The 14229-nt window shown below is 44.3% G+C and overlaps 1 protein-coding gene across 2 annotated transcripts in view; it reads right to left on the bottom strand.

Moving 5' to 3' along the window:
- Positions 1–586, bottom strand: part of mib2 (MIB E3 ubiquitin protein ligase 2) — a 37338-nt gene extending 36752 nt beyond the window's left edge. For both annotated transcript variants that reach the window (XM_084436200.1, XM_084436201.1), the window contains exon 1: positions 460–586. In XM_084436200.1, the coding sequence (XP_084292326.1) occupies positions 460–520 (61 nt within the window). In that variant the 5' untranslated portion in view covers positions 521–586. The remainder of the gene's footprint in view (positions 1–459) is intronic.
- Positions 587–14229: the final 13643 nt, after the last annotated feature.

Below are 14229 nucleotides of genomic sequence, written 5' to 3'. Positions count from 1 at the left end.
ATTCGATTCCGATTCACAAGGTTCAGAATCGATTATCTCAATTCAATATTGATTCGGTTTGTGTTACTAAAACCTTTTTTTTTTTTTTAGCTGTAACCTTAATTACATGACTGCCAAGTTATGCAACACATCAATACTAGGGCTGGGTATCGATACCGATTTCCAAAAATGAATGAATGAAGGAATCATTGAATGAATTAATGAACTATTCATTCCTTCATTTATTCATTCATTCACTAAATAAAAGATTTTGGGATTCATGAATCGATTCCGAATCATTTGATTCCGAATCGATGAATCCATTTTTTTAACCCAGCCCTACTACCTAACGCGTTCTACTGTACGCTATCAGGCCCTAACTCTATAACTGCTAGGAAATAGTATGATTAGAAATGCTGCCAGTTGTATATATATACAGAGATATAGTCCAGCTGATGGTAAAATAAGAACATGACTCACGCCCCATGATCTCCAGCCCACTTCTGAACATCTTCTTACGGACCCTGAAGAGGCAGGACATGAGGCTGGCGCTGCCGTGTCTCGGCTGGTCCGCGGGAGAAAGACTCACCGTCCTGTGGACCTGCCATCAGACTTGTTCCAGCAGTGTGTTTGTATTGCTGTGAACTTTGCTCTTTGTTTTGTAACTTGCGAGTTTTTTGGAGGGTGGAGGGTGGGGGGTGGGGGGCTAGGCTACTTTTTTGGCAGTTCAAGGACAGAATATGTTCCCTTTCCGTGGCCAAAAACACAAGGCGGCTATTTTTGCAAGATAGCACCAATGACGCCTGGTGACTCACAGTGCCTTAGTCTGTATTTCTCTCTCTCACACACTCCCTCTCTCTCTTTCTCACGCACACACGGACACAAATACTTTATTTGATTTCATAAATTCTATTACGACAGCACGGAATCAAATATACTCAGTAATGTGATAAGGCAAGACAATAAGAGCACCTCAGGACACGCATGGCCCTTCTCCTCCACACGGCTGAGCCGCCCATGACAGCTGGAACAGAGCAGTATTTACCAAGTTTGGCTTTGCTCTTTCTCAAGCCAGCAATGTTCAGACCTCTCCTGCTGTACTTTATATACACAGCCCACACTTCCAAATATGAATATGCAGTTTACATCTGTAACCAAAGTTGGTTATAATATTGAGGTAGAATATTCTTTCTTGGAAAGCATGGTCTGTGTATAGATCAAAAAGACAGCCTACTTCTAGAATCAGGACCTCCCTGTGCCTGATATCAACAAAAAGGAATGCAGGTGTAATTAAACCATTCTGGTGACACTGTTGAATTTTATACTGTACATTGCTGCACTTGATGGTAAAATCTTTTGTACAGCATCAGACAGACATGTTGACAATACGGTCATGGCGAGACCAGCAATGTACAGGTTTTTGTGTGCATTTGTAATATGTGCAATGGATGCCAGATGTTGCTCAGAATCCTGACGGTTTAAACAAAGTAGATTATGAATGTCAGGACACAAACACACACGCACACATGCACACACGCACACATGCACAGCTGGAGTGAGATTGACCAAAACCTGACAACAGTGTAAACATTAGGACCATAAAAGCTAATTTCCCCCTCACACCATTTTAGCTTTTATATTTTTTCAAGATCAGGCTGAACACGAGAATCTAGGCTACATACACTGTTCAAAACAGTCTTGGCACCTAAATCCAAATCACAAACCCACATCTCTGCAGGGCAATATTCTAGATAAATGACCCTCAATCACAGTCGTAGAAATAGCTACTGTTGATGGGGTTAATGTCGGGTTTCTAACTGCAGGTCGTAGCACAGACATGTGCCAGTTTGTGATCCCTTGCTTGTTATACAACAACTGCAGGTGGTCATACGCTTGCCAACTGGCTTTACTACACTTTTCAACGATACATGGCACAGTGGTAGAACTGTAGCCATGGTGATGCTTGTTATGTTGCTGTTGCTAATATTTCATGGGTTCCTTGTTCTACAGCTATGTGCCCTAACTAATAGATTATGGATAAAATATCCATGTAAAGCAACACATTTGATATAGGCTGCAATGTAGGGTACAGCGTAGGTCATTTAGCAGGGGAAAACGCTACCACGCCAAGAAAAACAAAGCCATTGAACCAAAACAATGAAGTCAGAATGGCAACAGTGAAAGCACAATAAATGCACTGCGGTGTCTTACCGAAAGATGCATTAGGAGAAAACACAGTCTGTAATTCCATCTAGCCTAATGTTTTCATATCAGCTGGGGAAACGCACGTCAGGGAAGAGGAATGACATTACAGCTAGCTAGAAACCCAGCGCTCGACACACCGGTTTACCTGTTGGAATAGATGCACGCTGCGCGTTGAGCGAGGGAGAGACCGCATCAGAGGGGAGGAGAGGACACGGTATCTTCCTTTAGGTCTGCGCAAGATGGTGAGAGAGAGAGAGAGAGGGGGAGAGAGCGAGAGAGAGAGGGGGAAGGGGGGAGAGCGGGGGGGGAGAGAGGGGGGGGACCGCCAGTCCCACCAGGCACAAGAACCCCTTTCAGTAAAAGGGGGGATGAGGAAAACGGAGGGCTGGAGACTGGAATCCTGTCCTGTGGCGCTCTCAGAATGGACCAGCAGAGGAGGAGGAGGAGGAGGAGGAGGAGGAGGTCCAGTATTCCAGACGCATGATGTAGCGGCGAGCGTTACGACGGCGGCGGCGGCGGCATCGTGCTGCTCGTCCCCGAAGAGTCGGTGTGGACCTGACAGCCCCGGGGTATTAAATCACGACCGGAGGAGAAGGAGGAGGAGGAGCAGGAGGAGAGTGCAGCAGGGGGGAGCGGAGACGGCTCTGCTGGCGGAGAGATGCAGCCAACATTTAGTCCTTTGTGCGCCGCGTCAGCAAGGATTATCGGAGGAGGAGGAGAATGACACGGGGGGGTGAGCGGCGGCGGGCGCTGCTGCCCGATGAGGTCCACGCGCACACGAGCGCTCTATACAGACGCAGGCAAACAAACACACGCTCTCTTTCTCACCCTCACACACACGCGGGCTGATGGGCTTTTTCTGCGCTCAATGCCGCTCAGCTGCAATTCCCACCACCGGTGAACGCATTCATCGATACACGCAACGACAAAAAAAACACACAAATGCATCCAAGAAACAAGTGTACAGCCTCCCTTGTCGTACCACAAGGATGCCTCTCTCCGCTTGCCAGTGCACAGCCAGGCGGAGAACAGAGGATGGGGGAGGGAGGGGGGGAGGGAGGGGGGGAGGGGGGATGATGAGTGCCGTAGGGGAGGGGGAGGGGCGGTGTTTTGGAGAGAGGAGCGTGCCTCTCTAGAAGATGAAAAGGGGCGGGGACGCAGGGGGGACTTGATATACGAGCACCTGCCATGATTCCGATTTTCAATTCCCGGGCTGGTGTGCGTATGTGTACGTTTGTGTGTGTGTGTGTGTGGGTGTGCGCGCGGTGTGTTAGCACAGACCCAAGATGGTCGGGAAAGCTTCACTTCCACAGCCTTGAGAACATCCCTCGATGAGCCGCTGTGGGAGTCGTGGACAGTGCGTCTCGCAGACACCCTCGGTGTGTTCCACTGACAACGGCACATAGACGTACCCGCTCTTCTGACACAGACACGCAGCAGCTGACATTCCTAGCGTCTGACTGGCCAATGAAAGGGGGGGGGGGGGGTTGAACAGGGGGGGGGTAGTGGTGTGTCGCCAGAGCAGACAGCCTCCTGTAATGAAGTCTGCCGCTCTGCTCCCTGGCTCGTAAACAAAGCCGGTGTTGTCCATACGATGAGCCGGCCTAGCGCAGGGGACTAAGGACAGGCATTCAGACCAGACCGCGCGTCTGATCCGCAGCGTGACACGGACATACTAGGAATACCGCGGCTCAAAATAGAACCCCAGGGTCTCAGGTGAAACACGGGCGCGGAACGTGCGCGGACACGATAGAAAGGGGGGCGCAGGTGTTCTTTGGGAGGGGATGGCATAGTGGAGCGCATTGTTTCTGATGATCTGAGTCCTGAAACGCCAGCTCATTGGATGAACGGGTTCGCTTGTTTCTTCATTAACGTGTGGTGGGGAACTCTGCACAAACACTCAGCAACACAGCAAACACAAGCTTAGGGCTGAGCACTGTTAATACCTGTGGTGAGAACGTAAAGTCTGGGTTTTGACCGATGCAAACGCATGAAACACTAGAAGCTTCAAATCTTTCTAACTATTACAGACAGAGAATTCGGGTGTATATCACATATGAATTCTTGGAAAAAATGCCATCGGATGAATGAACGTGTTTTTATAAGTAGTACCATACCATACGCCGTACAAAATATTAACATGCACTCTAAGATTCCTCTCATGTAAACAGTAATAACTTCTTGTAATGTTACAGCAAACTTATCTTGAAAATTTCTGTAAAAGCCTACTTTGTCCCACATCCCTCAAAAAAGCTTGTGGTGATAAGTCTGTGAACGGAGTTTGATTCATGAAGTCACACACTGACATCTCTGGGTGGCGGTTTTCACTTGAGCAGGGCCTATGACCTAATCAATCAATCAATCATTTTTGTGATAAGAGAAGACCCTTCAGGTTACTTCATCACGTCACAGTTAGAGGGGGGGCTTGCGGAGGCAAACTGCATGGACTACCCAGGTTCTCTGCAAGCTTGAAGGGAAAACCTTCACCTGGAAGAAAAATCCCTGAGCACAACAAGAACCTATCCAGAAAGCATATCAGGTTGTTTCCAACAGCCGGGTCACACTACTGCAGGAAAGACAACAGCTATACAGGCGTCTTGGTTGCATGTGACAAAATGTATGAACTCCCGAGTACAAAAAAGGCCACAATGAATGGAAAGTGAATGTAGAAAAACCTATTTTCTACAGATTCATGTTTGATACCGAGTTCAACCTGGGCTTCCGTCAACCCCCCGAAAAGATACTGTACTGAGAGTGGTAACAAGCGCCTAGATGACAGCGAGCGAGAGGGAAAACCCTGAAGAACAAAACATCCACCCGACGAGAAAAGCGCAGGCCAAAGAACACAAGGAGGAAAAAGCACAAGAGACGAGCCCGAGTACTGTCCTCTTAGAAAGCTGTCACATCTGATCTTGAGCAAGAGCTGACCACACCCTGGAGCGATGGCAGCAGTCTCGATTACTCGTGAAAGTTAAGCACGTACAATCCCACAGTGTGGGAGTTAGACAGCAAAGAAGCACGATGGTATATGTGGCATGAGGGTGAAGGGGAGGGTTTGCTCATCAGAGACCAGCACATGCATGTTCCAGTAGCTTGTCCACCCTTTCAGACACTGAGCAGGCGGTGCTGTAACACCGTGTCCTAACTGCTTGCGACGCGAGCAACAGAACGCGACATCGCATGCTTGCTGTCCTAACTGAAACTGTTAAATTTCCTGTTCTATTACGTCATTTGTCTATATTCCCAACTGAAGACGGTTAAAGAACGAACGCCTGTCAACGCGAGCGACAGGAGGGAAATAGGAACAGGGTGAGCGTCAAAAGGGCAGTTAAAACGTCGCGCCGCTTCACGCTGCGTCGCTCGCGTCCAGTTAGGACATAACAATAGAAAACAAAGCAATGGAACGTATTTTGTCGCTGACGCTCGCTCGCGTCGCGTGTAGTTAGGACACGGTGTAAGAAGTACAGTGCCACATGTGGAAGGCAGAACGGGAATGTGTCTCTGTGCAGTCAAAACATTGCCTATAATCTTTATCATAGACCACAAGTTCATGGAATCTGGGAACAGCCAGATGGGAGTGTATCAGTGGCCATGCTGCAACTGAGACAGTCAGGACAAATGTGCCGGTATACAGCCCAGACGGTTCCACTTTTGTGAGAGTGACAAGGAGGAACGAGCCATACAAGGTGGTTGAACGTGGGCACGGCGACTTCAAGTCCTTTTCTCAGCACATTGTCAGAGACCCGAGAATCAGAGGGACAAGCAGCATTGAGTTGGCAGAAGATCAAATGGCTTCACTATGTCAAAGAGGATCCCAAAGTGGCTTGGTTCAAATGAGCTTTCTGGTCCAGCATTTAGAATGCTTGAAGTTCACTAGTTAAATGAATTAGTATAATATAGTGACTGTGTGTGTACTGTACATGTGCAAGTGTGTGTGTGTGTGTGTGTGTGTCTAGTTGCTGTGTTTCCCTTTCTGGCTACAGCTCTAATGAGAAGTAGGAGGAAGCCAGATACAGAGGACTGCTTGGCAATTGATTAGAAAGAGTCCCATCATGAATTGATCAAAGAAACTGTGTTGCTATTTGCCAAAATGCATTTAAAACATTTCTGGATTCAGATACCTTTAGTACATACACATTTATACTCATTAATTTATGGCTTTGTTCATTGTTTTATCACTAGGGATGTGCACGGTTAACCGAGTACTCGAGTAGACGATCTGCTAGTCGGAAAATAAACAGTTCTCGGTTAATCTAAAGGCTATACAATACGGCATGTTTGGCCGTGAAAGCGCGCATTTCTGAGCGCCTGTGCCCTTTTTCAATTGTTACCAAAGAGGATAGAGCGTTGGCGGCTGCCTGGAGAAAAGCGCTGTATAGTCTTTTTTCGAGTGCTCCGGCTTTTTGAAAACATTGCCATCTCAACTTTTCAGAAAGGCGCTGCCAACGTCACTGCGGCTCTTTCAGGCAACCAATGATCAGATATTAGATAGGGCATGACTCGTCAGCTGTCTGGGGATCTTGGGGGAACCCCCTGATCAGATATTAGGTAGGGCATGACTCGTCAGCTGTCTGGGGATCCCGGGAGACCTCCCTGCCTGCCATACGGAATATCTGAAAGTGCACCAATCGAAAAAATAATAAATGCAGCTGTCAGGGGCAGTGATGACTGATTACTAGTTGACTACTGTCTAGCCAGCTAACTGGTTACGCTTTAAAAGCTATATTTATTTACATGGACACAGTTCTCGGGTGCAAAGTTACGTGGTCACGAAAACTAGCAATAATTAGCCCATGGGCTTGCTAATGCTAGCTGTCCATGGTTCGGTTTTCCGTACTGTTAAGCATTTTCGGATCAAACTACACCGTGGTTTTGCATAGTGTTAAAGCATTTTATGGATCGAGCCTCAGACTTTCAAACCTGTTACAGCGTAGGTAGCCTATGAGAGAACTAGTGAGTATAGCCTATATAAGAGACTTAATTTGTTTTGTTTTGACAATTAAACACTGGTACCGGGTCTCTGATTTTGTCGGTATATATTTTTGTGCGTATAGCCTACTCTTATAGTTTTCCAGCCTGCTATGAATAAATATTGAATGAATAGGCCTATTGTTCAATAAATCTATTTAGTTTTGATAAATAAATTGGAAATAGGCAGTGAGTGCAACGGTTCTTCTGCTTTTTAGATAATGCTAAAAATTAATTCACTTGTTATCCAGCATCGGCAGTAAAGGCTTGGTTTAATACTTAATTTTGATTAGTAAATTAGAGGTCTGGTTGCATATTGTAGGCTTAGAGTTTTCAGAGTAGCCTAACGGTAGGCTTAATAGGCTATGAGCTGGGCAGTGCATCCACATTAAAAGGCTGCGTTTTTCGATTCCAATAGCTTCATGAAAACTTGGTTGTGGGTTATTCAATCTGATGGTAAGTAATGCATCCAACCACACATCAGCTTTTAAATATGTTTATTTGCAAGGACATGGAAGAGAAATGAAAGCACCGCCACGGTAATGACAACCTGGACCTTATTTACGGCATATTATAAGACGTTTGACTCACGAGATAACTTTGGTGTAATTCGGAGGCCTGTAGAAGAAATGTAAAATCCAGCGCGAGCCAAGTATATCCATGTAATGGCGGCGGACGTGGCACTGAGAATGCAGCTTCTAAAAAAAAAAATAGATTTAGTGCCGCGAAACGGTTGTTTTAATCAATCTGTCTTTATGAATCGCTAGTTGTGCTTACATAGAGCGAGGGCTTGTTGTGGTTTTTCACATGCCTCTGTAATATGATCTTTAGAAACGTCTTTAGAAACAAAATAGCTTCCCCACTTGCTCCAGCACGCATGCACACAGCGCGCAAACTGGCTATTCTCCGTCTGTAGGCTACACTCGCGGCTCACATTCTCTACGCTACGATCGACGTCCATCATATTCCAAGTCATCTAATATAGCCTCAAAATCTGTTTAATATTCAGGCATATTGCACACAATATTCCAGGCACCAACAAGCCGATCGTAGAGTAGAGAAAGTGAGTTTTTGGAGAGCACATTAATTTTTCCTCATACACATTTTGGCCATATTTACAATATAACCACGTTGTGACTTCTGACCTCAGGTAAAGTGGACCAAGGATAAACACTAAACCCTTTGAGCCAAATCGAACCATATTTGAACAGAGTGGAGCAGCGAGGTTGTATCTAACGTTTAACAGTCTTGAGTACGGGCCAGTAGTCTGTATCGACATGACTATATGACAATGCAAATAATAGTTACGCTAGCAAACTACAGCGAAATGTGTAGATAGCTTGGCAGTTAAATGTAGTGTACACTTCAGTTTAGGCTGTCTTGAAAGCTAACAAGCTATCCAAGTTGAACAGGAGGCTTGCCTTGACACACACACCAAGCAAGCTAACGTTAGCTATGCAAACATTTTAGTTCAGCTTTTGTTACCTTTACACGAAGCGTCTTTGACGAGTCCGCAGGTGCTGTTCCATAAAAGCGTTCAAGGCCATGATGACACCTTTTGTGGTGCTGAAGGACTGAACGTGTTCAGCTTGTTAGCAGCGAGCAGGCAGGTTAGCATGTTAGCTTAACTAGCTTCAGACCAACAACAAACCAACACGCCCATACAGGGCAGTGCGTCACTCGTTTGGACCACTTGCTCTCTTATACGAGCCAGTGCGATACCTTAACTAGCAAGCAGCAAACATAAATATTACCAAAAACAGCTACCCCTCTTCCCGAGAAAAATCATGCCGTCTACTGAATTGTTTATTAGTTCTTGTAGGTACGTTTACCAAATACATTACGATTGCTGGCGAAATAGAGTGAGCTTGCTGTTCCGTCAAGCCAATCAACTAAACGCGCACGTGTGCCACAATTAAAACACCCATCTTGTGTGTAAAACATGGATCCATCATTGTTGTAACGTTAATGGTGACAGATAAACCATGGCAAAACGACGTACACTACTGTGAGCTTCATAGGTCGTGGTGATCTCGGTGAAGGCAGTACAATTTGTTGCATCGTACTACCCCCTGCCGACCATCAAGTTCAATTACAGCAGCTACCACTGTTACTGTATCTGTACAGTAAGGGGCTCAAATGGTACCTTGCACAGTTGTTTCATGCTCATCTGATGCTTGTTCAACACCCTGTCTATTGCTGATAGTGTTGATATTCTGGAATATGACATTGTCCTGTAGAATCGTAGTGCGGATTTGTATCAGTGTGATGGCATTATTTGCCATCACCATATTGCAGATCTATTGCTCCTGCTGTTGGTTTAGAAGTGTTCTTCTGCCACACATATGAGGTTGTCGTTCTCCTAGACATAGAATTCACAAAAGGACAATATTACCGTTTGTAAAGTGATGCACTGTCCTGTCCTGTGCTGTAGCAGGCCTACTGTAGCCTATGCCTTATGAATTTCTTATATAATGAGTTACCACTGTAGTTGTACCGTTGTTACTGTAACTGCAATTCTAATGCATTGTTGTACAGTAGCTGGATTACTACTGTAAACTGTACCATCAATAATTCCATTGTTGCCCGAGTACATACCTGTTCTCCCTGCGGAAGATTTGTATGATGAAAGAGACTGTAGAGCAGGGTACATTAGGGGTGCGCACTCGACGACCTGCCTCTGCCATTGTGAGGCCATGGTTGATTACACGATCTACAAGTGTAACCCCAATTTCATCTGGGACAGCTTGGTGTCTTCATGCTCCTCGGACTCCTTCCCCTACTCCCCCACCACGCACCCTCACTCCTCTTCCTCTTCTTGCTCTTCCTCGAGCAGCCATTTGTCCTTGTTCATTTACCTGGCCAGGTGTCTCCATGTTCAGAAATTTTACTGATTCTGGTGAAGCTCTTTATATATGTTTGGCAAAAATCATACTCATGGATAGCACCTGTCAGGTAACTAAACATAGTGTTTGATTGCTCATCTGAGATGTGTGACACTCACCCTTCATTAGTCAAGTTCTAGTTTCACCTGGCAGTCAATTACTGTAATCAATTTAGCAAATGTTCTACAAGAGAATGTATACCATGTTATGTGATGATATTCGTGGTATTATATCCCTGACAAGTTGTGACAATTGAATGGACAGTTTTGCATGTGATAACTCACACAATGAAAATATGTTTGTACATGTTTTGGAGAGTACAACCATTTGACTGAGTCAGTTTAGATCAGCAAGGTATATTCAATTGATAACTGTAGGGAATTGTACTTAATCATTTGCAAAGATGTACTAAGATATTTGCAATTTGATTAAAGGAATGAGAAATTCAAATCTGTTATGAACAAGTGCCCAGTTGCCCAGTGCTTTGGTGGTTTTTCCGTGTTGTTTTGAGAATATCATTTCTGTTTCAAGAAATGTGCCAAAACAATCGAGAAAAACAAATTATAAATTTGCTATGTGGACTAGTTTTTTCCAATTGTCGATTTTTGTATATACTCCTTCAATGAAATCAATGAAAATTGAAATATTGACGCAGGTCAGAAAACTAGTATTACCTGTTTTTCGCCCCATCTCACTCATCTGGGGGGAGGAGGGGCGGGAACTCTGCTGCGCGTCATCAAATGTCACAGCGGAATCAACCAATCACACTGCTGGCTTGCTTCTGGCACTATTTTCAGTTTATTTCTGTCTGCGTTCCCCGTAGTTTCGCCCAGTACATCAATATAGGCTACTAGTATTTTTGATGACGTGCAGCAGAGTTCCCTCCCCTCCTCCCTCTAGATGAGACGAAGAACAGGAAATACTAGTTTTCTGACTTGAGTCAATATTTCAATTTTTCAAAGAATCGTATACAAAAATCGACAGTTGGAAACAAGGAGTCCACATAGTCAAATTTTTATCAGGTATAAAAAATGCAAAATTGAATTGAATATTGCAACCCATTACATATTATTCTATTTAGTCACGTCATTGATAAAATTAAACTGCTAAACCGCCTAGTTATAAATGCCCCTATGGAAAGTAGACCAGTCAACTTTGCAACATCGTTTTAGCCTAGTATCCTAGTAGCCTAGACTATGAGCATGTGTGATTCTTCATTTGATGGTGCCTACGTCATATCACCATTATAAATGGTGCATACACAACGGCCGTGTCCGAATTGCATACTACTTGCTATATAGTAGGCGAGATGCAGCATGCTGCATCAAAACTGTGCATACTGTATTTCGCCTACTATATAGTAGGTACTATATAGTAGGCGAAATCGGCGAAAAAATGGGCGTAAATGTAGCATAGTCCAGAGCATACTGTTCCGGAAGTCGAGACGTGAGACGTCACTGGGCAGTGAGAAAAATAAAAAAAGATGGCGAACGAAGAGATCTCCGGGACCGCAGCGGGAGTTTTCAAATGTAAGTATTGACTTAATTTGTCGATGGAAAAATTATTTTTTCGGACAGATATCTTAGTTATAACGACACAGAGCTACAAATGCAGTTTTGTGTATATAGGTGGGGTAGAAATGACATTTCGAAAAAGAACGTCATGATAGCTAGCTGCTTGCATTGATCTCTGTGGTGGACGTTACGTTAGCTAGTTAGCCCAGCTAACGTTAATAGGCTAACGTTACAGGTGTTCAGACGGCTCTTGCTCAAAACGTATTCATGTCAAATCTTAGATGTTTCTATAGCTAGAATCAAGACAAACAGAGTAACATGTCCATGTAATATGACCATGATCGCTTAAGAAATGTGCAAGAAATGTCGAAATTGTGATGAGTTGTTAAATGGCAAACCTAAGCCACCGAGCCTAACGTTACTTGAAGTTGTTTAAACAATTGTCTGTTCATTCCATGATTTAAACGAGTTCAACTGTTCATATATCATATATTAATATTCATTGTCCCATAATACTTCTGGATGTATTACAGGGACCAACGACCACACCAGGGACGATGATCCTCTGGAGGACGGCTGCATGGGTGGCCCCCATCGCCTCTTCCAAGACCCCGTACCACTTCCACGAAGCGGCTGTGGCCTCCCCTCCCTCTGTGCTGACCCCAGTTCTGGGGCTCTTTAGGTCCTATGAGGTTAGATAACAGTTTTCTAGTGTCATACAAACTGTGAGTCCCTATCAATATATTTGCTATCATGTAGCCTGTAGATCAAAATCACCTTGTACATGGCTACAAGGTTTTGTGCTTTATCCAGGCTGTCTCCGTCTTCCCCTGCAGCCCAGCTTCTAAGATGTAGGTCCTACATAAATCAATATCCAAAGTAAACAGACCGCTGGATTGCTTCTGAACAACAATGCATACGTTAGTTAACTTACTCCAAGCCTTTCAGCGTGGTGTTTCTCTTCCCCGTAAACAGGGAAGAGTTGGCCGTCCTCCAGAGGGAGGACCGGCTGATGTTGAACGGGGGAGAGAGAAGGCAGAGATGAAGGCTGAGTGGAGGGAGGAAAGGGGGTTGTTTAAGGAGAGGGAGGACCGGCTGATGTTGCTTCTAGAAGCCTCAGTCAAAAAAAACTGTTTTATCTTGTTCCATTATTGTTTTTGTTATTTTTTATTAAATGTATTTTCTTGAATTAAATTGGTGTTTGTGTGTCATTCCTTGTAATGTCTTCCCAGTCAAAGAACAAATGTCACTATACCTAAAACCAGTCATTAGAGTAAAAGAACATTCCTAATGGACATTGTAGTTTGCAATTAGGCATAAAAGACGGAACACACATGTTGGTTCACAATGCTTCATTGGAATTATTCAGAGACGGTTATGAAAGCTTCACTGTTTAATGTGTCTGACTAACGACTACTTGATAAGGGAGTTACATGTCCAAAGCGCTCTGCGTGTTGTGTTAAGACCTTCCAAGTTACTGTACATGACCTGTAGACATATCAAGACAATGTGTCTGATGTGTAGATATTACACTTTGTTGAAATGTTAATACATCAAGAAGTAACCTTTACATGTATAATGGAAGAAACACAACCATAAACATTTCTTGGATATTTTTATTACACAATGGTCTTCAAATATACTTTTGACTTGTTTATATTTGGTCAGATCATTAGCTTTCCTTGCAAAAGGTACTGACAGGAGAACGCTGATCTGTTGTCTCCCCCCAAAATACTTAAACTGATTACTATGTACAGTGTTACACATACATTTAAATACAAATACATTTAAACAAATGCCTCAAGGCTGCCTATAACCAACTGATCGGTGTTTAAAGCCTCAAGGCTGTCTATAAGGAACAAGGCAAAGCACACTCATGAACTGATAGACTGACTACTTATGGCAGGATGGGGGTAGTCGTGCTCACCAAGAGCTGCGATCCAGGCAGCTTGTGCTGGTGCTGCCGCTGCGAGACACTTTCTGAGGCCATCTCCAGGGTTGGGATGATCTGCAGCAGCAGGACCATGGCCACCATCAAGGTCTTCAACCTTTAAATGGTTAAATGCAATTAGGCCTACTGTAAGTCGCTTAGCAGACACACAAAAGTGTCTGCTAAATAAATGACTAAGGTAATGCTGGACAAAAGTGTCTGCTAAATGACTGATGTAATGTTACCTCCAAAGACTAGCACCTGTGTGTGAATGACAAGACCATTGTAAAGGGTGAGTACTGAGAAAAGCTCTAAATGCAATGAATTATTATTATTATTGCTATTATTAGCACCTCCATGGTCTTGCCCCATCCTCCTAACCATCACCAAGGTTCCTCTGTGTCGATTTTGACAATCTGAAGTCCCTCCTTGTGTCCGCGCCGTCAAAATAGGTCCTCAGCAGGGACGTGGAGGTTGACTTGGTGAGGACCTCTGTCTTCCATGTGAGCCTACAGGGGGAATATTATTAGGGCAAACTTTAACTCATTTGTGCGTATGGCATATACTTGTCTTTACAATATGATAATAGATAGATGTCATTATCTGTAGAGCTAAAATGTAACATTACAAAGCAGGCGTGTAGTGATGAGTAAACCCAGGTAAACTCAGTTACCCACCTCTTTAAAATGAGTTGAGTTTTATTGTTTTGCTTACCTGCCTCTCAGAATCTATTTAATATAACATCCCT

This window comes from Borostomias antarcticus (genome assembly GCF_949987555.1).
Source record: "Borostomias antarcticus genome assembly, chromosome: 3".
NCBI classification, from domain to species: domain Eukaryota; kingdom Metazoa; phylum Chordata; class Actinopteri; order Stomiiformes; family Stomiidae; genus Borostomias; species Borostomias antarcticus.
The sequence above is the reverse complement of the archived record's forward strand: the minus strand, read 5'-3'. Positions and strand labels throughout refer to the sequence as shown.